Source organism: Calonectris borealis, chromosome 25 (genome assembly GCF_964195595.1).
Source record: "Calonectris borealis chromosome 25, bCalBor7.hap1.2, whole genome shotgun sequence".
NCBI classification, from domain to species: Eukaryota; Metazoa; Chordata; class Aves; order Procellariiformes; family Procellariidae; genus Calonectris; species Calonectris borealis.
In genome coordinates, this window is record NC_134336.1 from 2,162,034 (window position 1) to 2,187,724 (window position 25,691).

At 40.5% G+C, this 25,691-nt stretch overlaps 1 protein-coding gene across 1 annotated transcript in view; it reads left to right on the plus strand.

Moving 5' to 3' along the window:
• CSMD2 (CUB and Sushi multiple domains 2) overlaps positions 1-25,691 on the plus strand; it is a 307,900-nt gene that overhangs the window by 24,185 nt on the left and 258,024 nt on the right. Inside the window, 2 exon segments of the mRNA XM_075173206.1 lie at positions 4,967-5,183; positions 22,512-22,624. Coding sequence (XP_075029307.1) covers positions 4,967-5,183; positions 22,512-22,624 — 330 coding nt within the window.

The following is a 25,691-nucleotide window of genomic DNA, read 5'->3' on the forward strand; positions in this document are numbered from 1 at the left end:
ACAGAATTTGAATGTACAAGTTTATCTGAGTCTGTAGAGCTGCTGAAATTTTACATCAAGTGATGAAACCCAGTCCCAGCTAGGGGTTTGAAGGGTACACCAGCGAGGCAGCTCACTCCTGTATGTAAGTGTTGCTTATTTGAAGGAAATAACAAAATTCTGTTGCTATGAATGTGCTTGAATGGTTGAGTCTCCTCTTTTGTAAATGTAACCAGGTTTATTTTGATCAATGTGCAGTGACCATCATGACTGCCAGTCATGAGACATCGAAGACATGAGAACCAGTTAATGCTACTCACACTGTAGTCACTGGGGGTGAACTGGTTCTGCTCCAGAACTCAGCGAGCCATGTTGCACTAGACGGAGGCCACTGTAAAGCCGGAGTGACTGACACGAGAATGGTCCCATGATCATGTGTCTAAACAACTTCAGAAGTACAGTGTAAATAAACCTCCCACTAGCTTCTGTCTCCAGTCATGTAGCTTGTACTGTCATAAGTCGTCTTGGTTTTTGAGTACAAAGACATTCTTCCTGCCCTCCATGTGCCAAGAGGCTGATCGATACCTGGAATGAAGCTTGAGGCGTTTGCAGCTTTCCTGCTTAAGCAAGAGGCAGCCAGAGCTGTATTCAGCTGGTATTTATTTTTTGCTTAAGTGTCCAGTCATGTTAAGTTTTGTGGCACGTGGATTGACGGTGTATTATAAAATGCCATAGGCAGGCCATATTTCTGTTAAAAATGCAGTCCTTCTATGAGCATATTGCAAAGTAAGTATTTCATCATTTTCCTTGTGTGTGTGAGCCAGAAGTGGAGCCGATTAGCCTGTTTACATTGTTCAAGCAGTGTGTATTGCACAAAACAAGTATTTTAAGTGGAGACTGGTAAAGCTGACTTTTAAGCTCTATCGTTGAGGAAATGGTGGTGTCCTTGGATAAAGATGTTTTTCTGCAAAACCCCAAGCCCTCCACTAGTGTGGGTTTCCTTGGGTTGTGTTTTTTTCCTCTCCCTTAGATTTTGATCCCTTTGGAGAAGGGCTCTGCCCTCTGAACAGTGCCAAGTATGAGGCCTTCGTCCTTGTCTGGAAACTTTAAGTGCCACTGCAATAAAATTACACTGATGCATTCATTAAAAAGATATACTCTCATAATAAACCATTTTCCAGAATTGAAAATAGCAGGTTGCATTGGCAGAGTACAAGTTAGAATTAGCTCCATTCTCAGACTGGTCATCTCTGTCACAAAATAGGACATGTGCCCACAAACACATATCCACTGATGAGTTTCATGTTGGTGTTATACCTTCAGAAAGTATGAGTCCATGAATAATAGTATTAGAAGCTGGAATATCTACATAAGTACCTACACTGCCACACTTGAGCCTTCTGGCAAATGATGTCTGATCCCTTAGCTTTGTGTATTTACCTTTCTCATTCACTGTTGTTGCTTTTGGATAAAGGGTGGCAAATTGAGAGGGGGAAATGCAACCATTCTGGAAGAGTTGTAATTCCTCTGACACCAGGGCTGATGGTTAACCTGCAGAAGGTATAAAAGAGGTGTCCCTGGGTACAGCTTGTCCTGTCATTGCCACTGTTTCTTGTGGTCACCTGGCATAGCCCCATCAGAGCTGAGATAAAGGGTAAGGCAGGTGGTTGACTGATCCATGAGGGAAGCTGCTGCATTCCCATTACTTGAGTAACGTGTGTGGAGGTGCCTCCTGTCAAACTTTTGGTTTGGAGAAAACGCTTCAGAAATTTTGGAAGGATATTGTCCTCTGTCAAATATGAATTCACCTGGAACTTCATAGAACAGACACTGGCATTGTTCTTTCATACCTTTCTGCTTATTCATCCTTCTGGGCCAAAGGGATAAAGAGAATTGTTTTTGCAAGTCTTCAGAGGAGAAACTGAGTGTTTCCTTGTCATGTACTTTAGATTTTAGATAGGGTTTTGTCAGTCAAGCCTGAGCTGAACTAACTCAAACCTGAAAGCAAATTATAGAGTATGCATAAATTCTCTTTGGCTCCTTGGATGTTTTTCCTATTCCTGCTGACTTTTTCCAGCAGTGTCCAATATAAATGAAGTTCCCTACTATTACAGTTGATGAAGAATATATTGCTTTCCAGATTGTCAGCTTTTGGAAAACTAATTTTTGTTTGCAATAAGCAATTTTCTTTTAGCTGTGTCCAAAGCACATCTTGGTCAGAATCATGAACACACAAATATTTCAGTAGATTGATTTGATATGTCATAAAACTGTATCCTATTTTTCTATTATGTATTTGTTTTTCTTCAGCTGGGTTTAAGATTCTGGTACATTTTTCTGACCTTTGTTTGTTTGCTGATTATGCAAGGAAAGCATAAATTTATATTGATCGTAAAGCTTGTTGCCTTTCATATGACCTTGGAACAATGTCTTTCTGACCTTGAATTTATTTTCTGAACTTCATGCAACATTAGCAGCTTTTATACCTTCAGGAAGTGGAGAGATGCAGCCTCTTTAATTTCCCAATTCCCTTAAATTGTTCTGATGACATTTGCTTATGATTAAAATAAAAAATGTGCAGTGGAGACAGATTCAATATCCCCACATTGCCTATTGAGTGCCAGTCTGGTTGAAGAAAAGAGGATGTGATTGAATTTTAGAGAACTGAAGCTTATAGATCTTTGGCAGTCTCCAAGTTATTAAACCAAACCAGGCCTAATTTTACCACTCTGAGATAACTGTAATGTTCCCAGTCCTGTGCAGCTTTCTGGCACCAAGTTAATGCATCCTTTCAATGAACTCTGCAAATAAATGGAACTGAAGTGGAGAAGGGAGGTAGATCTCACTCTTGTATGTATTATGTATTGACAAAATGCACTGAGAGAGGCAGATGCCAGGTGCTATAGAAATGCAAAGTACTTTAGTCTGCCCTTGTTAATGAGTTATGTCCCTAGCTCAGTTTTACTCTCCAGTGGATTATGGGACTGTCCTCACTCTCATTGGTATAATAAACATGATACAAAAAGATTCCCTGGGTAGTAAATATGATTGACCATTTTAGATTCATAAAGGTGTGAACTTCATCTTGCAGAGAGAAGTTCCAATAAGCATTTTTGCACCAAAGTAGGTCAATCTCATTATAATTGGCTTTAATGAGCACTACTCTGCAGTTCTTTACCTGTAGCTGGTTAGCACTCAGAAGTGCAAATGCCATTGCTGCCTTTGAAAAAAGCAATGAGAAATCAAAGTAGTAATTTCTAATCCAATTCATTTCAACTTGAAAGCCTTGGTTATCTACATAAGCAGGGTTAAACAATTCAGCATCAGTAAGAAAAGCCAGAGCAACTGCAGGCAGCAGTGATCAGCAGCTCTGATGCTGGCTATAGGATAAAGGTGAAATTCTGCTTTTGGTCTCACAACAGTTGCCTTGCAAACTGTCTGGAATTTAGCTTTGGTGTGGAGGAGTTATTCCATTAAAGCCAGTAGGAGTTATACCAGTTTGTTTGGAGTGAATTTTTCTTTGTGCCTCAAAAGACATTCAAGTAAAGTAGCAGTAAAGAGAGAGGAAAACACTAAGGAGAATTTGTCATTTGGGCTGTTGCCAAAACATTTATGTACCTGTTTCCCCAGAGAGAAGAAAATCTTATATATCCAGAAACTGTACATCATGGCTGTTGATCTTTGTCTTTGGGATGGAGTGTTCACGGGTGCTGCTTTGGGGAAGGAAAATGGATTTGAGGGAGGTGTTAAGTATTTAGCTGGTGGGTACAGGACTGGGCTTTTTTTCTCAGAAGATGTTGCTTTACAGCAGTTCCTTAGGAGTACTGATTGGAAGACATTTGCTATGTGTTCAGCCTGCACGAGGAGCTGAAACCTTTCAGAACTGGGTGAGAGAAAACAAAGCAGCCTGAGAAGCCTGGGTCTAGCCAACAATTTCTTTCCTATGTACCCCCATCAGGCCTGATAGGGTATGTAGCATTACTGGTGATGGCAGCTCTTGGCTCTGGGCCACAGTCCATATTGCTTTGCAGTGGTACAGTTGCCAGTTTGGGGTATGCAGACCAGAGACCGTGTGGGAACATGCCTTTTCCTTATGGCAGTCTGCATAGAAAGGCCGTGTATACAATCCATCGGTTCTTCTGCCTGGTAGGAGGTAGTGTCAGGCTAGTGAGCAATGTTTACCTGAAAGAATGTGGACAGGGGGAAAAAAGAACTGCTATTCTAAGAAGTTGCAGAGATTTGGTGTTTTTCTTTGTTTTTTTTATTCCAAATAACTATTCAAGAATAGTTTGTTCATTAAAGCCTTTGAGCTGTGTCCTGCTCTTTCTGGAGTCAGGACAACTTTAACGTCTGATCTTTTGCCATTCAGTTTTCATGCAATCTTGTCCAGACAGACTACTCATTTGGTGACTCAGTTCCTCATTATGTATTATGTCCATTACAGTTTTTGGCCTTTCAAGGTGAGGGGTGGTCTGTCTCTTTTTGTCTGCACAATTGAGCCCTGATCTTCTGTCTCTTATTCAAGTGTAATTAAGGGTAAAAGAGATAGTCAGCTTTGGCATTGTCATTATGACTTTTTGTGGCCTCTGAACCTCTCATGCTTGAGGTACCCAGCATGGCAAGGCACTCTTGAAACTTGTTAAATCCCTAAATGCACAGTGTATAATGAAGAGTATATTGGACTTTGTTGTGGGCTGTGAAAGGATGTCTGAGTAAGCAGCTGTTTCCCAGTCACGGTCAGCAGCTGCTGTAATCCAGCTGTTACTAGACCATAATGTTTACAGCTAGTGGGAGCAGTGCCCAAGAGATGGGTATTTGGGGTCCAGGTTCCTGCAGGGAGGACAAAGATGCATCTTTAGATTTTACCTTTATCTGTTCCCTGGGACCATGAACTGGAAAGAATCCTGTATGATCTGTTTTGATGGTGAAGATATTAAATGTGTATCCTACACCATTTGACTTGTACTTTTGTCTTTTTTCTTGCCAGCCCAGAACTGCAGTCACATCTTGCAGGGCCCAAATGGGACAATACAGAGTCCAGGCTTTCCATATGGATATCCAAATTATGCAAACTGCACGTGGACAATCTCTGCCGAGGAGCAGAACAGGATACAGCTTGTTTTCCAGTCCTTTGCATTAGAGGAAGATTTTGATGTATTATCTATCTACGATGGACTGCCTCAGCAGGGGAATCTGAGAACAAGGTACATTGTTCATAACAGTGATGTTTATAAACATGTTCCTATTTCTGCCACTGGGATTAAATCTAGGTTGGAGGTTTATGCTGCAATAAACTGAGAGTGCTTCTTTATGAGCAGTTCTTATAGTTGTTTTGATTTCTTATCTCTGATAAGGTTTGAAATGTTTCTCTGAATGCCTGACAGTAATGATTTATCAAGAGTCATTCTAGACATCCGGAGAAGTTAATTAGAAAATGGAGCAAGAGGAAAGCAGAGCTAATGTGCAGAGGAGCTTCCCTCAATCCAAGAGAGATTCTCTGAGTGGGAGGATGGGTAATGGGTTTCAGTTTATAGCTCTGCCAAATGCTTTGTGGGTACATTTGGGTAATTCCCTGACTTGCAGTCTGTTCACCAGCTGGACAGGGGTGATATTCTCTCATGTCTGACTAAACTGTTGGATCTCTAGGGGTAAGGAGTTATCGAGTAATATAGTTTAGTATGAAGACTCTCCATGGATTCTGATCTCTGAGACTTTCAGGTATCATCCTGGTGTTAATAAAAAGTTAAATAAGAGGCTGATTTTGAAAAAAAGAATGTATTGCTGTGGTAGCAAATGTTACATGACATGTCAGACTTCTGCATTTGAAGGAGTCATGATCTCAGACCTCCAGATCTGAGCCATAGATGGAATCAGCTTGGTGACTTGTGACATGACTGCTGTTGTCTGATATGGTGTCTGATTGCAGCTGAAGTCTGACAGTAATATATTCAAAAAGTAATAGAAACAGCGGCAGCATCCAGTGTTAGAATCCCTAGTAAGAATGCTGTAGTTATGTACAGTCCTGGAAATTAATTTTACTTCAAACCACTTTAGTTTAAGACAGATCCTTTGACCTCAGTGTCTTGTCTAACCCAACTGGAAAATCTGAGTTAAAGAAACACTGGTGAAAATCAGCTCTTTATGTAGATGATTTCAGTTATGCAAATAAATCACATCTTCATCTTGCAACTGTGCTTGAGAATCATCTTAATTATGGGACCTCATCATTTAATCAGAAGGTAGCATAGTGCTTTGCTTTGGGTATTATGTAAAGAATGCCTACATCTGGTATAAAATTCTGCTCAGGAAACTTTGTATGGTGAGCAGTCAATGCTACTCCTGCTCTGAGAAGCCCCCTGGCAAATTGCTTTGCTCACCAGCAGTGCCAGATGTTTCCTTTTGCCTTCTAGATGTCAGTGGAAGGTTCTGCTGAAGCAGCAAAATCCATGAATAAAGTTAATTCAGAATTAGGGTCATGATGGAGTAAACTAGTAAGACACTGTAGACGAGTTGCATGCAGGTATTGCTCTGAGCTACTCGTAAGCATGATGTGATATAGAAAGAAGTAACAGAAAGGGCATTTTCCTACAGTTGACCAGTACAACAAAACACTGAGATACAGCTTGGATACTGTCCTGGTAATTTGTAGCCCTGCATTGGGGAAAGGTGAGGACACACATAAGGTCCTCCCTCTGCATCACTGGTGAACTTCATGCGCAACTTGAGTAGATAAGTGTAAGTTGTGGGATGAAAGCAGGAGCACAAAGCAATGTGAGAACGTTTCATCTCTGATGAGGAGGTGAGGTGTTCAGGAAATGGTGTGTATTTAGTACAATGGAGGAAAGTGAAATAAATGCTGGGGGGAAAAAAAGGTATTGAGGAGGCTTTCTAGAGGTCTGAAAGCACTTACAGAGGACTTAAAAAAGTAAATGAGGTATGGACTCGTGCATGATGGACGTTTGCATTCTTCCCCTGGACATTTCTAGATTAGTGACTTCAAAACCTGAAACTTGCTTCTCTGCTGTTTGGTGTCTCACTTTTGTTCAGCTAATATTTTTTTCTTTTGTACATCAATCTCACCTCATTAAACTCTGTCTCTGTTGCCCAACATTGGGGTTTTTTTCTTTTTTCTTCTTTCTCCCTTTTTTCTTTTTTCCTGTGGCTATCAATTTTGGTTTTTTCTCCCACTCCTTTCCAAATGTACTCAATTCATCATCGAAGTGCAGCACTCCAAGATGGATGACCATGCATCATTCATCAAAGCTTATGCTACCAGGAGGCAGGCCAAAATAAGCTGTAAGCAAGTGTAAAAGAAGCAAAAAAAAAAAAAAAAAAAAAAAAAAAAGCATGTTTCTGTAGAGAAGGTGTAACTGTTTTGTTCAGTGTGTTCAAAGTTGATCAGCAAAACAGAGAGGAACTGTATCTCTTTGCTTGTTGCACTCTTGAGCTTATATTGTTGAGCGTCACAGATGTATTTCAGTAGGTCGTGCCTGCTTGACTGGGAGAAGAGAATGATCTTGGTGTTGATGACGTTTTCTTGTGCTGAGGGATGGAGAATGGTTAGTTGTCCCAATACCCTGCTGTTCTATTTAAGCCATATATTCCTAAGAGCTTCCTTGGCCTGATGTTTCGCAGTGTCATGTCTATGTGTGTTTCTGAGAAGGGGTTAATAATTGTATTCATCATGTGCTGGCAAACACCCTGTTGTCTTGCCATTTAATGTGGTGTGAAAGTTCCCTAATAGAATAAAAGCAGACTTAATCCGATGAGACATTTGCTAATAAACTGCTTTACTGTATATTAGGGAATTTGCGTTGTGTGTTTGTGATGAGTATTGTGAATACTAAATATGTTTCAGTGTCTTAATTTAGACATCCAGGGCTGTTGTCATCTTTCAGTGCTATGACTTTGCTTTGTTTGCTAAAAACAGAGCTCGTTTTGGAGTCCTTGCTCCTTCAGCTTCTCTCAAATTTGTTTTTTCCCAACACTATACACTGGCTTTCAGCAGGGACCACTGTAACAGAATCTTCTTTGAAAGCTGAGAACAGGGATGGCTGCAGATTTGTCTCTCCCTTGACTTGAGTAGGAGAGGTATGTGTTTTTACGAGTTCAGATGAGATTTGTATCATCCCTTCAGTGCTTATATGTGGCTTTCCTTTCTTTTAAGCAGTGTTTGTGCTCGTTAAACCACACCAAACTCTCCCAAATGCTCATCCTTCAAGTTCCTGACTATTCTGAGCTACCAGTGGGATTAGAGGGATGCATGTGGAGACCTGATCTGAAACCTGCAGTTACTCAAGAATAGTCTTTTTGCAAATTCCCATTGTGCTTTGCTGATTGTGTCATTGTTAAGAGGATGCTCCAATCATGTTAGTTTCCTGATTGGTTTCCCACTGTGCTGGGCTTAGAAGCTCAGCAGAGACCTGAGTGAAATTTGAATATTTGGAGTTATTTATGGATCTAAGATTGCTATGGGACTTGGGAAACTCTCTGCACCTTTTTGTGTCAGACTGTTGTTATGTGACATAACCAGACAGTAGTTAACAAGAAAGCCACATGGCATCTTCAAGATTTTTCATCTGCTGCTGATAATTTGCAGGATGCTTTTAATGTGAGAATCTTAAATTAGTTGCTAATTTCCCTATTTGAAGTTTCAGACTTGTACTCAGATCCAGGGAAGATATATTTACAATGTATCTGGTAAGTCAGTAATTTCAGATACCTAATTCTGTTTTCCTGAAGAGAGCCATTGAATCTACACTCAAAATAGGACTGGTTAATTTAGAAAATCAGATTCATTTTTTTTCTTCCGAAGATGTTTAAAACTACTTTGGAAAGCCCAAGGGACAGAATATGCAATCTTTTTTACTAGGAGAGATTGCTCACTTGCATGTGTGCTGAACAATGCTGGGGTAACTTTTATGATCTTACAACCCATGGGCTTTCCTTCCCACACGACGTGGGTAGGTAATTGCATTGTCTTCTGGTCCACTTTTCCGGTTCAAAGGGAATGTTTCAATAATAACTGAATTTATTTGCCTAAGAAAATGTTTGTTTGAGCCAGAGTATCAAGAAAAATAAGTCTTTATTATAGCCAGAACCTCAGTAGTGCAGTTTGCATTTCCACAGAAGTTACTAGGAGGTGTGTATTTACACAGCGGTGAGGATCTGTCCCATTCTGATGTCTACAGAGTGTATAGGGTTAGAGAAGATGTTTGCAAATCATTACTGTAATAGCTTTATACTTAGAGAAGAAATCTGTACTGCCTTTAGTCCACTGGCACTGTGAATAACTTACCTTCTAGCTCATGTCTCAACATTATGTACAGTGTCTTCTGTTAAAGTTACTGTTGCTTATTGGAGATACTCATCCTTCTTCCCTGACAAATGACTGAAGAATTAAGAGGAGGATTGCCATCAATATACTGTGTATGCAGTTAAAAACAATATGATCTCTTTGACCATATTTAATTGAGTGAAAGATTAAGTATTTTGTTTGAACTTAAAATTATGTGATACTAGTGATTAGAGTCGAATTATCTACTGGGGTGACCTATTTAAAGATACAACAGGAATACTTGTATCTTGCCTGTTTCTCCTTGATAACCTTTTAATTACTCTTTGAAAAATTGGACTGGATGACTTGTACTTAATTACCAATCAAGAGAACAAAGCTTTTGATCTTAAAAACAATGGAAGGGAGGAGGAGACAAAGGGAACAGCGAAGGAGAGAATTCCCCCCATGTGCCATAGGCTTTCGCTTGCAGAAATGCAAACCTGGGTTAAAATAACGTTCTGGGGTTCTGGCTTCACAGGTACTGGATTTGCTGGGGTTCAACGCTGTTAAAGAAATTCCTGGAGAAATAGCATTTGCCACCTGGTAGTACACAGAACTTATATTAGGATTTTGTGTTGAGTCACCTTTGGTCCTGTGACATACTCCTTTGTAGCTACCTCATATCTACAAGCTTACTACAGTTCTTTTTACTAGGGACAAAGATAAAATGGAGGGCCAGCTAAATCCTTTTATCATCTTTAGTGAACTTCAGAATCCTACCTCCCTTTTCTCCTTAGCAGAGTCTTTTGTCACTTCACATTAACTCCATGGGGGGTAGGGGGGAACACAGCAAAAGACCACTTACATTTATGTTCTCGCTTTGTAGAACAAAATACACTTTTCTTTTGTTCCCTGGGAAGATACTTGTTTGAGCTGCTCCAGTGACATTAGGGCCTTTTGCCAATGGCTCTGTCGTTTTGCTTGGAGGAAGTGCTGAATATTTAAACTTTGTTTGTGAGGTAATTGATGGAACTAGATCTGAAAGTCCAGGAGAGCTAATGGAGTTAATGCAACTGCATCTAGTTCAATTTTGAGAGGCTGTATTCAATTTTTCCATATTTGTTAGAAGAGTGTGCATCAGGATGAGTGATAAAAGCTGATGATTAAATGGGGGTGGGAGCTTTTTCCCTGCCACCATGCTGAATACAGCAGGCTTAGGAGGAGGCCTGACTCTGATCTTTCTGCAGCCTCTTAGGCAGATGGAGAGGTAAGGAACAGCTTTGGTCCTGGTTTTGGGATTAAAGGATCTGTTCTCTCACGGAATTGCTTGTCCTGTATGAACACAGCTTATCTGCAGCAAGGCCTGCCATTGCGTTGTGGCCTGTACCATATCTGGTAAAAGAGGATCTTGTGGAAATTTGGAACTTTTTATTCATTACCACTGAATAAAATACTAATTGGGGAAGTAGTTTCCTGGATGGTGGTGGTTCTGCATTTGTCTGTTGGACTATAGAGTTTTTTCCAGGTACGGCTCTCCCTGCTGTGTTTAATACGGGGGTGGCTTGCTGTTGGGCCTTAAGGTGTTCCTGTTACTCAAATAGCATTTTGTTTTCAAAATTGTTTTTGTTATCCCTCTAAACTGCTGATTAACCATGTTTACAGGTAAAATCTACTAGCAAACCTTGACAATGACTCTTGCTTCATATTAAGGTATGCTAAGTGTATAAGTGCAGAAAGATTTTCTGTAATTGGACAACATCTAATAGATTTCAATTAAGACTCTGCACTGGAACAGTCTGCTTTTGATAGATCTGTGAGCACTGAATGGCATTAGTAATTGAGGTAGGTTTTAAACAGGTGAATTTAAGTAGTATCTGGAAATTCTGGGGGGTCCTTAGTCTTCCATGCCCAAGTTGATGCAACTCATGAAAGCCTCCTGCTCCTTTGATGTTGAGCTATGGGAGCGAAGGAAGGGGAAATGCCCATGACGTGTCCTGCTGGAGGACATCGCTGATGTGTTTGCTGAAATGTGTTTGGTGAAATCTAGTGTGCAATGCACTGAGACAGCAGACAGGAGTTTTATTGGACTCTACTGTTAACCTCTTGTTGCACAATATATTATACTTCCTTCCTCAGCTTTTCCTCTTGCAGTTTTATCTGCATTGTCTGGCAACACAGGGCTTTGCTTTTGATAATACGAAGTAATTGCTGAAGCCCAGGATCATATATTCTTCTCTAGATCCCCCTAGCTGATGTTTCGTTTTACATCAGGTGGACTTCTAATACAGTGACTGCAAGCCTTTTAGACAACAGGAGTATTGTGAAGTCTGAATGTGATCTGATGTACGATCACTGTAGACCCTGCAGTGCCTATATCTACAGTGTTCCAGGTAAAATACATCTGCATGGTGAGATATCTAATAGCTTTCATGGGGTTGCTCCCTTTCCTTATCAAAGATGGCTAATGATAAAGACAATAGTTACTGGTGCTCTATGAATAACGGTTCTATACAGACAAAGCTTCTCATCTTTTTATGTATGTATGTGGTGTTTAAAGTGATACAGTCAGACATTTTTAGTCATCTCAAGTCGCTTATTTTAGAGCTGCTTTTGTTCTTTTAGCAGGAGTGGCAATTTACAAAACCAGTGGGTGAGCTTTTGGGGTCAGAGCAAGTGAGATTAGATTTTTTTTTTTTTTTTTAGCAGTGGAGGGAGAGAAATTGAACTAACCCATAGCCCTTGCATGGTGCTTCTCATTTTTAGATTACAGTGCTTTGAGAAGGAACAGGTCTACTGTATTGTCGTAGAAGGGAGAAAGCAGCACAGGGAAGTTCAGTGAGTTGCCTTAGGCAGCACAGTGAGTTCTTAGCTGTTAGCTATTAGTTACTGAGCTCGGGTTGCCCAATTGCTGTGTTACTGCAAAACTGTATGGATGAGAAGGTGACTACAGTCTGATCCTGCTTGCGTGAGAACATATCCAAAAAGTCTCTTGACTTTATTAGTACAGAATTGGGTCTTCAAAAATAATTTCACTTTTAGTCAATAGATATTGACATCAGTTAGCATCAAGATGGCCACTTTCTTCAGTGATAATTAGTGTCAGTCTCCCATGAAGAGGATGCTGTGAGCAGTGCAGCAAAGCGATGGATGTGCAGAAGGTAGTGATAAAAGCAGCGCTGGCAGAGCACTGAGGTGTGCTGGTGATCCCTTACAAGAAGTCAGATGTATGTTTTAGTCCTGTTCTGAGCCCACCAGCTGCTCTGCTCAGTGGCGTTGGGCAAATTAATTATCTCAGGTTTTCCCATCTGTAAAATGACATAATGTTTTATTTTTGCAAGTTAAATTTGTAAAATGCTTAAAAGCCCCCAGTTGGAGGGTCTGTATGCTAGGGTGGGGAAAGAGAATCGAAGTACAAACAGATAAAGTTCACAGCCATGCCTTTTAATCCATTTTTCTGAAGGGAGGAAAAATGTATGCATTTTCATGTTATCTTCTGAATGCATCAAATCTTTAGGTCGAGAAGTTTTTGTATCTATAAGGTCTGACCCTTGAGAGTTTCTCAGGCAAAGCACCTCTTTAGACAGCATATATCTCCCTTTCATCAAAATTAATGAAAGTCTATAGGAGATGATACAGTCTTACTAGATCGTTGATGATACAATGAAATTGTGGAGTGCTATTACTTGCAGTCTTAAATAGAAAATTGACAAATCCTCAGTGCCCATTGACTCTAATTCATTATGCTCCTGTTGGGCAGCAGAGGGTGGCCTGGCTCCTTTTAGACTATTCAGAATTGGATTTTGGTGTGCTGCAAGAGCAACTGCTGACATCTGGTCCTTTTTCTTACTAAAGAATTTGATTGTCTGTTTGCAATTTTGTAACTGTTTGGAAAACATAAAGGCTTCTGCTGTCCAAAGAGGCAGTAATTGTCCTTACATCTTTAGTGATTTTTGTAATATTTAGGCTTACAGCTGATTAGAGCTGCTATAGTGGAGTAAAAGGTTTAGGAAGGAGATAAATATTTTCATTTGAATTATTCTGTTACTTATGTTGTCACTGATCTGTGTGTAAATTGAAGTGTGAAATGCTGCTGTTCTAGCATTTTTATATAATTTTTTTTTTTAGCTATTGAAATTGGGCCCTTTAGCTATCCAGGTGCATGACAAGATAACCTCTCACTGAAGTTGTTCCCAGTTTATGTATGTGTGGCAAAGGAGGAGTATGGAAACAGAGAAGTGACTAGCTCCAGGGCGAACAGTAGTTCTGATGCTGCTCGATTCGAACCCAGGGCTTTTCACCTCTAGTGAATTGCGCATTACTGGGCTCTCCTGCTAAACATCACTTTTATCCCGTTTCTGCTCAATATTCAGCATTCGCACAAGGTGCAAGTGAACAGAGAATTAGATGTGACATGAGTCAATATTACAATCTTTTTGGATAAATCTTCATCGGCAGGAACAACGGAATTTGTTTCATTCTTTTCGTTGTACAAAACACATCATCTAAAAATCAAATTTCTTATTAACCTACTTTTTTTGACTGCACTTGCTATGGAGGACAACTTGCATTGTTTTTCTTCCATTTGGGTGCTTCTTTTTAACTCTTAGCTTTATAGAAAGTGAATTTCTACTGTTTCCTTCTCATCTGTGGCCAATAAATTTTATTTTATTATGTGTTGTTATAAATTAAAATCTTAAGGAATTAGCGTAGGCATATCTGTATTGTGGTGGGAAGTGCAACTGCAGTTTATGTGGAGATCCTAAAGATGGATCTAAGCTGGCTGTCCAGAATCATGTAGGCAGAACAGTGCTTGCCTGATGCTGCAGCTTAATGTTCACTTGGGGGAAGTAAAGATTCTCTCAATACTGATGACTAAAGTCTAGTTTGAATCCTGATTTTTGAATGCATAAAGAGTAAAAGGGATGCACAGACTTGGCAGGTGAGTTGGGGATTCACTCTGCATGTCAGCTTTGGCTGACAGTTGTATAGCTTTCACTTCTTGAGATTCGGATAGAGAAAACAGGAGGAACAGGGACACATGTGTAGTAAGCACACATACTAACAAAGCCATAATTAAAGTTTTTGCTTGTGTCACCTATGACAGCATTTGAAACTAATGGTAGTTTATATCTTATCTTCAGTCCCGTGGTACCTGTTTGCCATAAATCTAATGCTTGGTGCCTTTCATCTGGGAATCTCCATATGTTCTCACTGAGGCTTCTAAGCATCCCTGCAAGACTTGTGGGTAGTCGGGATTGCATATGGTGGGGACTGGAGTGCAGAAGGAGCTCAGGGTTCAGAGGATTGCCTAAAATCTTTTAGCAGGCTAGTGGTCTACCTGAAAGCATAGTCAGGGAGTTGCGACTTCTAGCAACTAGTTGTGGTTTCAAAAGCTGCCTCCCAGCTGAACAAGCTCGAACAAGTTAGAAAGTGGTATTTGTGTTCAGAATGCTGCTGGCCTGAGAACTTTTATATTTACTCTGCCTTTCTTGCTTTTAAAGCTGTTTTGAACATTCATGTCTGTTTACATTTAAAGTTCTCTAGTCCGTAGGACACTGTTTTTGCACAGCATGTAGCAGAAGAGTTAATGTTACTAAAGGGCTGGTGTGAATATTGGGGTATTTGCAATACCTCCAGTATGGTAATGCTTTCTTATTGTTCACCAGTGGCATTGCATTTAGCAATAAGCCTTGTGTGATTTGCAGGAGGTTCTGAGAACTTATTTTTCCAGTTTTACTAGATCTCACACCCCTGATGTTTGATTTTGTTTTGTGGGTTGTTTTTTTTTTTAAACCAAGCCAGAAATAACCTAAAACTGCCAAGTTTTGAATTGACACTGCAGAGCCTTACTTGGTTTATATCCAAACTTGTCTTTGTTTATTCAGAATATCAGCTCAGATTTGCCAAGAGGTTACTAAAATTTGGTGAATTTTTCTGTGAATTTGTGTTTTTCTTTTTTGGTTTGTAATAACAAGATGGAGAATATAACAAGATGCCAGACTTTGTCAGAGATCTGCTTGCATCTCACTGCTACCTGAGAAAGTACAGGAAAAATGAGTATGGAAGGGTCATGATAAAAATAATAAAATAAATCCAAATTCATGGTCTTCTTACTCTATTGCATTGTATGGAAAATTTAATTTACTGAAATTTGATGCTTGTACCTGTTCCCAGCTTGAGCCATGAAGGCCTCGTATATTTGAGATGGCTGTGCTGGCTTTAGGCTCTATAAATAACACTTTTTCTAGTGGGAATTGACCCAAACCCCATTTTAAACAAGTGAAGAAATCCATCTAGGCTGGAATTTGAGCCCTGTGACTGTCCCTAGAGACTGTGTTAGTTAATGACGCCTTTGTCAGTGTCAGAGGTAAGCAAAGGACTCTTGTGGCTTGATGAATTATACTTGGCTTGGAAAAGGGAAGAAAGTGCAGTTGGTTCCTAAGTCATGCTGGCACATGGGGTTTTGATTGTATGAAGTTACTTTGCAAACAGTTCTCAAACTGCTAGATTAACTTTCTGAAAAAAATGTGGGTGTAGTATATGTCATAGTGAGTGAGTTTAAGAGACAGAGAAAGCTTTATTCCCCTAATGCTTGTTACTGTCTTGACAAGAAAAATATATAGTAATGTATGTCAGAGCCAATGGATTATATTATTTTAGAAGCAACTGAATTATCAACCAGCTGGGCAGAGGGGATGGTTGGAAAATAGTATGGAATAAAATGGGACATGTGGTGTTGGTTGGCAGCAAAGTAGCTTGGAGTTGCTTGAACAGAGAATATACAAGGAGTTACTGCTGCTTGCAGCATGCCTCTGAAGGTATTTGTTCAGGATCTGTTTGTAGCTTGACTTAAATAAAAGCAGCTTAGTTTTGAGCATAAATCATTCCAACAAGTTGCATAAATCCAAATATGAACTGATACTGTTTTTCTTATGTCATTACAGTATCCTTTTAAGCTGGCTGAGATATTTTTTTTTGGTCCAGATCATCGTTTTGGGCTTACAAGGGATCAAAATTGAAGGACAACTGTCTAAGTAACGCTAGTGAGTTCTGCCTTGCAGACAGGACTGGCTTTTAAGTGTCTGCAGCATGCATGAGCTGGAAGTGTTCTCAGATTATGCTGTGCTTGTTTTATTGATGATTAACGAGGACATTTATGGTACCAGTTATTCTGTCAATGTGGTTAAAAAAAAAAACCAAGCTAACATCTCATTGTAATAGCTTGTTTCTTTAATGAAGTAATTCAGAGAGGAAGGGAGAAAAACTAACAACCGCTTGGGGAAAAACTCGGAACCAGACAAGCCTGAGGAAATGCTAGCCAGAGAGTCAGCTGTCTGCTTGGGTGTGGGTCTTTCATCCACACTTACTGAAAATGGGGGAAAAGGTCTGCACAGTTCTGGCTGGAAATGGAAGGGATCAGATGTGTGAAAGATGCCGAGGCGGCAGCAGCCTATGGTACAGCTGCAGGGGATCGGCCAGGCAGAGAAGCACCGGCTGCCTGGGAGGAGGAGGAGGCTGTAGGAGCCATGATGATGCTGGAGCAGGTTACTGGCTGGACAGCAGAGTGGGGGCATGGAAAGCCCTCCTGGAGACAGGGCTAGCACTGAATCTTGCAGACAATAAGTGAGAAACAAAGACCTGTCAGCTTCAGTTTTACTGCACATACTGGAGTCCTTGTGCCTAGGGCATCTATGCTTTGCTTTTTGCCAGCTTTGTAAAGTAGTATTTGAAATGCATGGTGATTCTCTTACGATTTGGCCCATGATTTGGAGGAGACATTAAATTCCTTCAGGATGAAAGGTGATTTCTAAAACTAAGATATTAATAGGAACGACAAGATGTTTTTTCTCCCCATAGACTGCTTTACCCTACATCCACCAGCAACTGTGTCTTTAAAGAAAAAAAATCTGCTACCTGTAATGAGATCTGAGTTGGGATGGATTGCTGTGGATAAATTCCCTGATCTCTTGCATTTCTTCTTTTATTCTTGACATACATTCCATGAAGCAGCCTTAAGGAGGACATCTGTGAGTGACCACTGATTTTGCATGTGGCTGTGTTTCCAGTTTCTTTCCCTAAGACTTTGATTTTTAAACATACATACATATGTATTTTTGAAAGTGTTCTCCCTGCAGCAGCTAGACTACAATGCTTACACATCCTTTTCATCAAGACTGAGAAAGTTGCAAATGTTAATTAATATCACTCATACCCATTTTTCAGAGGAAAGATTGAACATATATTTAGCCTCTCATTGAAGCTGGTGAGTTTCCTCATTGCTATGTGCACATGAGCCAGCTGTCTGGCTGAATAAAGCATATAAAACTTGATTCAAAGTCAATTGGAAGTTATTGGGCTCTTTCTGTTGGCCCCAGTTGATAATGGGTTAGTCGAATACTTCATGAATGCACCTTTCAGATGATTTCAGGTTGACTGCTGCCTTGTTAGCTGGGCACACAGTGTGAAAGAGGACTCACCTGCTCATTCCAGGCTGTTTTCCAAAGAGCACTCCAAAGGGCAGCTCTCACTCTTAGCTGGTGTTTTCTCAACACAGTGCCTTATACCTGACGTAGCTTGAATATTGTCCTGGGATAGTGCAGGGGTGTCAGACTAGCACTTACAGAACCATGTCATTTAAACTGTATATAGTGAAGAGAGTGGTTCATTTGATGGGAAATTTTCTTTAATAGGTGCCTTCAAATTACATGCAGGAAAAAATCACTGAAGTATGGTGTAGTGTAATTTAATGCTGGGTTAAACGATGCAATCCAATGCATTTTCATTAGATGTTCTGAGACGCTTCTCTAGCATTTATGCTTTAAAGGCTGTTGGATTGCCAGCTGCAATAACTATTTTGATTGCAGCCTGAGCTGATGGTGGGCATCCTACCAGAAAAATAATGTGCTCTGTTTTAATTATGGCACCTGCACTCCAAAATGGGAGCCTGCATCACAGTATATGATACAGTGTACTTGATACAGTGGAACAGTATAATATGCAACAGATGGAGGTGAGAGCCGTTTGCAAAGGGACTGAGGTGTGGACTGTCCTGACTGACTGTTCTTTTTCTAGGGCAAAAGAAGTGTTCATTGGGAGTTGCTGAGCAGAGCAGTCAGTGGGTCGTTGTTTGGTGCTCAGCTCCTTTCATAGGCGGATGGGACAACTTCCCCCTGGGGAGGGACTTTGTGGCATTGGGGAAGATGGTGATATATCAGAGGCAAGATGGTTGGGCTCGGTGAGGAGTGGAGAGCAGCACGCCCAGCCCCCAGTGTATGGTCCAGGCCTCCAGCCTTAGCAGGTGCTGAGGGGCTTTGGTGCTCGTGGCACAACGGAAAACCTGTAAAGCGGTGGTGGTTACAACAGCAGCTAGTTCTTACTGGCATGGGTTCTAGCAAACCTGTTCTGTGAAGCGGATTTTGTTGTTCTGCTGCAAATGTAGAGTCATGTACCAGAAATATTTGCAATGTCTGTGGCAAACCCGAGGCAAAGAATGAAGGCTGCAAATAGAGTGGAGAATTTCTGTGTTGATTTGTTTTGGTATATTGATTTTTGCCGTACCGTGAAGCAAGGGCAAGCTTATGAAGTGGTATTTCTGGCACTGGTTTAGTTTGGTACCTCACAGTAGGAGCAGAATTAAGCCAATGAAAAACACATTGAAAATCTCACACAATCGGTGTTGGCTCCAAGCAACTTAAGGGGATAATCACTCAATAATCCATTTGGCCAGAGGTACAGAAGAAATGGAAGATGATTATTTGTGCTGTTATTACTGTGCCCTCACCTTGTTATAGCCCTTAGTAAAAACAAGGAACAGAGTTTGCTGCTTTTCTTTCTCATTAGCATATATATTTTTTTTTATTGCTACACTAAATAACAGTGATGTCAGAATTACTGTTTCATGTATGAGGCCATTGGGGAATGACTTCATATTCTGTCTGCTATCATGTTGATCATGCTTTAAATTTGCCTGGGCTGCAGATTTGGGAGGAAGGCATGAGGCCAGCTTACCAGCCAGGTCAAAACAAGGCAGGGAGTCCTGGCAAGCTTGGCTGTTTCTGGGTCTTTGGAACTGGAGTGTCGAGGTTTTACAGGAGTGATTTGTGCACTGGCCTTGTTAAATCATTGTTTCTTCAAGAGGATATTGCCTGTGCTCTTGCTTGGAGAAGACAAGGATGTCAGAAGAAGGGAGAATTTTCAATCGTGTGTTGGTTGAAGGCTTAAGAGGAGGAATACCTTTTATTATGACTGCAGCTGCTTTCAGTGAGCAGCAGGAGGAATTTAATCTTATTTCTAGAGCAGGTTTTCACTGCAGGAAGAGGTATGGAAATTGGTGGCATAGAAGGTAGGAGCTGCTCTACAGATATTTTTCTTACTGAAGCGGTATTTCCTGCATACTTCTGACTAAGTTTACTTTCAGCGCTAATGGAAGCACTTTTCATCTTTTGTGGGCAGAAAGGCTGTTTGATCTGAAGGGGAAGACAGTGTTTGGTCACCTTTGTGCTGTAAGGCAGCCCACTTTCTTCTGCTTGCTCCAGGGATGCTAGACAGACACAAATATGAACATCTGAAGTTAAGGGCCTGGAGAAATGGTTGGGTTTATCAATTTTTAGAGGTTCAGGAGGCCCAGAGGTTCCCATGAAAATTGTCTCTTCGGTCAATGTGGAATCCGTAGAAAGACTGAGAACAAACAGTCTTGTTACAATTTCATGCCCTTATGCACAGGCCGTCCTTTCCTTTTAAGGCCCTGTAACTAGAAAATATGAATGCATGTTTAAGGGCAATGTTGTTTTAGGTAGCACTTAATTCCCATTGACTCCTATGCGACATGTGCACTTGCTTACAGGTAAGCAGACATGTAAATTTTGCCCTGAATTAAAAGCAGCATCTGCAAAGTGGGGTCCTCCTAGTACAGAGACTATGAACAGAATCCACGATGCAAAAAGCTTAGTTTAGAGAGAACAGATCTACTTTGGATATACAAAGCACAGACTACTGTTAACTAATGCCTAGATAATGGTAAAACACTGTGCGGTGATTAGAGGAAGGAAAGATTGACAGGTTCTGCTGTTCATTGTATGTTTTTATTAAAACTGGTCCATGCATTTCCTGGATTTTTTTGAGTGCATGAAGGTTTCAATAAGCCATTTTAATTAAAGTGCAATATAAATTAATAAAAACTATAGTACTTTTCCTCAGTTCTGTGCACAGTAAAACTATCTTGAATCCTTAAAAATCCTGGAACATTTTATTTTTAATAAACAGGAGCAATTGTTTTTCCAGCTTGTACAGACAATGGATTTTTACGCTGAGAGCAGCTAAGTACTTCTTTGCTGACATTAAAACTTGACTGCCATCATTGGCTGGCAACTGCGTGAACTTTGCTGATAACTGGAAATTTTGCTTTAATAAGATTCTCAAGCAGAGCATGTCAGCTTTCATTAGTCAGAGCTCAATCTGTTTGAAATAATATTTAGGTTTACAAAATTAGGGCCAGAATAAGAACAGTAGGGAAGTTCACTCACTGTCTCTGGAAGTTGCCAGGGAGCTGGTGGCAACTTTAAGGAGAAATTGCTTGGGCTGGAAATTGCAGTGTACTGTACCTGACCCCGTGGTTAGAGAGAGGATGGTGGCCCCCAAAATTAAAGATCTGATTTTATTTTATGGGTGCTTTTTTTGTTCCATGTAATAAATGGGCAGAGGAGATACTCTGAATGAAATACATACTTACAGGTATTGCTTAAGGATCAGAGTGCTTTGTATCATGAGTGATCTTTTGCCCTCTCCATAAGAAAGGCTAGCTGCTGTGTAACATGATGTGGGATAAACCTCAGAGTATGTGTGTAAGAAGCTTTAAACTTTCTTATCGTAGCCTGTTCATCTTGTGCTATTTGTGTCCTTGTGATCCAGCTTGAATACTCGTGATCTTGAATGATTCTGTGTGGCAGTGAGTTCTTTCAGTTACTGCTGCTTCTGCAATTTTGTAAAAGTCTGGGTTTAGGACTGTTGTCAGGCAATGGGGATCACATCTGAATTTCTGTCCTTCATAATGGCAGGCAAGGATCTAATATGAGATTGCTTTAAAACAGATGTTCCTAATGTAAATCTATTCTGTAAATCACCTTAGTCAAGTGTGAGGGGAAGGCTTGTAAGTTATGAAACTCTAATTGTTTGTGAGCAATGTACATCAGCTGTGCTTGGGCTATGTCAATACAGTATCAGGGATTTAGTGTTTGGGATCTAATAATGTCAGTTTAAAAACATTACCAAACAGACTTTTGTAAAAAAATTAACAGTTGCCATTTAGCACTAAGTCTGCAAGGAAAGCCCAGGGGAGGGCAAGACACCTGGGCTATGGGTTTCTGCAGTGCTCTTTGGTCTATTCATTAGACTTGTCACCTTTTTATATAGTTCTTTCTACTCTGACTTGTGGGCATGTGTCTGTATTCTAGGCAGTTCCTACAATACATCTACTAGATCAACTTGTGCAAAAGATTCGTGTCTGTGGGCTTTGATTTCCTCAGTGAGTAAAGAGGTGTTAACCATCACAATCCTCATTGTGGTACATATTATATACCAGGATATAGAATGAAAAGTGCTATCCTTGGGATTGTTCTTGCAGCAGGGTAGGCTGGGGTTTGGGGTGGATTCCTAGAAACTTCAAAACTTATGCACTGTAAAACTACAGAACAAATACTCTGAAGATGGCCACTCTGATGGGCTTTAATTGGTAAAAACATTTTCTTGCCTGCTCTCTTCTGCTATTTTAGACTGTTTGAATTAATGTAGTTTGTATAATGCTTCAGACCTTTACGTAATGTTTTTACTCCAAGGTTCTCAAAATGTGTTACAAGTGTTATTGAATAATGTTTTGGGCTCACTCAGCAACCTTAAATATTGCTCCCATTTCATGGGTGGGGAAAGTTATTCTGAAGGGCTCAGTGGCTGCTCCGACATCACAGAGCTGGGGTTAGCAGAGTGCTGCAGAGCAGATAGGCTGGTTTAAAATAGTCAATGAAGAAATACATTAGTAGTTATTCTGATAAGCCAGAAGGTGTTAAAAGCCCAGGATGAGTTTGCCCAGCGTTTGTTGAGCAGTTATTGAATTCAAGCTGTACCAGTTTGTTTTCTTTAGCCCTGAAGCTCCCCAGTTCGGGCTGTGGTGTATGGGCCAAAGTGGCAGCTACCCCACTCTTCGATTTGCTAGCAGGTCAAAGGCAGAAATGGTGAGTGTAACCTTCCTCTTGATTTCTTCCAGGTTAACGGGTTTCCAGCTGCCTGCTCCTATTGTGAGTACAGGGGTTGTGCTGTCCTTGTGGCTTGTGAGTGATTATGCGGTCAGTGCTCAAGGCTTCCAGGCAAACTATGAAGGTAAGTCTGCCCAGTTCACTAATTGTCTTGAATTGTATCCGCATTTGGCTTATGGCAGGATGTGAAACTAAGGTGCAGAGTTTATACCAGAATATATACATATTCAGACAATTAATCCAAGACAGGAGTACCTGGTTCTTGTATAATTTGATCCATTTTTTCAGAATTCAAATTGCTGATTCCTTCTAAGTGTAATGTATTTTTTCCTCTCGGCATCTGTGCTCAAAACACCTTTAAAAGCTTACTCTAACAGCAAAGCTAGAATGACTGAGAAGGAAGGGTAATGTGGGATTTGACAGTGGAATCTGCAGGGTTACAGCAAGTGCAGCGCCAAGCCACTGGTATTTACAGCTGAGACAGTGGGGACTGCAGAGCAGTGCATAGGATGCTCAGACGTTACTGCATTTTTCCTTTACATTCTCTTCGCTTATTTGTTATTTTTTTTCCCCTGCACCTTCCTCCCCAAGTGCTTAAATTCACCTCCTGTGTCTCTTGTCATAAATGTGTGGCATTCGGTGGTTGTGGAGGTAAAGGATTGTATATGAAGGCTTGGTAGCTTCAGAAGACCTTGGACAGTGGAAGTCATCAGATACATAAAAGACCTGTTTATAGTAGAAGGCAGGCCATGATTGTAATATGAGCTGGTACTGCTAGGTAAAAGACAAATTAACCATGTTAAAATTTGAGATACATTTATGTTGATTATTGAACCTAGAATGTTGTTCCTATCTCCGTAAATGGTTTTTTTGGAGTCCTTAGAAGTTCTCAGCCTTAATGATAATTTTTGGTAATGACTCCTACCGGACAATTACCTGATACATTAAACTAAGCAGATGCCTTAATTTAGATGATGTTGAGTCTCTCAACATTTTCTGCACTTGACAATTGTTCAGGTTCAGGAGAATTCTGTTTAAATACCCTCTAATTTCTGATTAAAACCTTTGCTCTGCCTTGAGGCGGCAGTGGCACTAAGACGTTTTTATTAGTCTTGAAGTGATCAGTGTGTTAGCAGGTGTTCAGTATGGTTAGGCAACGGTGTTAAAGTTCATCTCGGTCGGAGACCATGCTCTGTTTATTCACAGGGTAAGTGCCTACTGGGGATGCTGGTGGTGTGTGGTGGCTGTCAGGACAGGCAAGCACAGCGGCGTGGTGAGGAAAGGCAGATCCCGTTGCCTGTTTGCAGAATTTCTGCTAGAACGTATGTCAATCATTGTGTCTAGTAGACATGGCCATACAAATCATGTCATAGAGGACACGTAGCTGTTTTTGTACTTTCCTGACATTTGGAGTTAATTTTTTGGCATTTAATTAGTTAGTTGTACACTCTTTTATGCTTTTTTTTTAATTACCTTGATGCAGCAGGTAATCTTGTACAAAGGCTTGTTCCAGGGCTGCCCTTTAGTCACATGTATTTTAAATTATCTGAAGTTTATTTGACTGGTGATTAGGAGGCTTTAAAGCAGGTAACTGAGTGCATCTCCAAGGGGAAAAAAAAAGAAATGTGCTTAAAACTTAACCGAAGCCACCAAGTGACACAGAGCATGGGTGTAAATGAAAGCTACATTTTGAGAGGGAGAGGGGCAAACTTGCTAAACGTGCCGCTCTGAGCCTTCCTCAAAACAAGCTACTTGCTTGCTATTTGGATTGTTGTTAACTAAGACTAAAGGAGGAGATAAGTGTCTTTTTGATCAAAGGGACATGCTGCTGCTGTAATGCAGTTTCAGTTCGTTGGTAATCTATGACTCAGTGAATAGCTTGTGATTCGATAATTCATGTTTAAAGACGGAACAATGCATCAGAGTCCTTGCAGTAAATGGCTCCTTTATGATCTGCTATCAAAGCATGTTCATTATTCTCCTCCTCCCTTTAAGCAATCATTGGGAAATGCACCAAAAGAAACAGAATTTCAAAACCAGAACAAAAGATCTCAAGAACATTTTTAAAGGAGGACAGGAAGAAAGTATGTAGTTTGAGGCATCAAAGTGACAAAAAACCATGGTGCTTACACTGATGTCTGCAGACCCTCTGGGAAATACATAAATTGAGGTTGGCTTTATCTAAGCTAACATCTTCCTAGTTTATCTAGTCAGTATGATGCCTGCATGATAAGATCTCTTACAAGCAATTTCTTGAAAACAACACAGGCATCTCCTGCTCATACCTGTATATATGTTTCTTCATTTCTTGTTTTAGGACCCACAGCTTAGCTATACATTTCACTGGCTAAAAAAGGGAGGGCTTGCATGCAGTAGTGGCAGAATCTATTTAAAAATGTTTCCACTATATGAGTATGTTTAGAAATAGGCAGAGTGAGTTTCTGAAAGTCTGCGGATCTTTTTTCAAGCCCCAGGTAAGGCAGGTGGCAGTGGAATTTGAGGAAGAGCCAGCTCCGGCACTGCTGTGCTGTGCTGCTCTCTTCTTGAGCTCACAGTTTTCTGACTTCATTATATGTTATTGTGCCTTGCTCCTAGATCATCCTTAATCCTCTTTTCCTCATTGTCTGACTTCCTCATCTTTCTTCATTTAGTTTGGAGTGTGTTGCCAGCTTGTTTCTGTCTGCTTTCATTGTCTGATTCTTCATGTTCTCAGATCTCTTACTGTTTGTTGTGATTTTTTTCTAGATGCCAAATATTGTTTCAAAGCTCAGTAAACAGTAGGGATTTTATATTCATTCTTCTGCTGTGGAAGACAGTGTTGAAAGCAAACAGAAAGGCTGATATTCTCCTTTCCCAGCCCAGCCATCTCTCAAGGAGTGGACACAGTTGCGACTGGGATAATCATAAAATCATTAAGGTTGGAAAAGACCTCTAAGATCATTGAGTCTAACTGTCAACCCAACACCACCATGCCCACTAAACCATGTCCCTAAGCGCCTCAGCTACTACCAGGGATGGTGACCCCACCACTTCCCTGGGCAGCGTGTTCCAAGGCCTGACCACTCTTGCAGTAAAGAAGTTTTTCCTAATGTCCAATCTAAACTGCAACTTGAAGCCATTTCCTCTCGTCTTAAATGCTGCTGGGGGTGCAGCATCTCTGGTACCTTAAACCCAGATCACAGCTTCAGAGA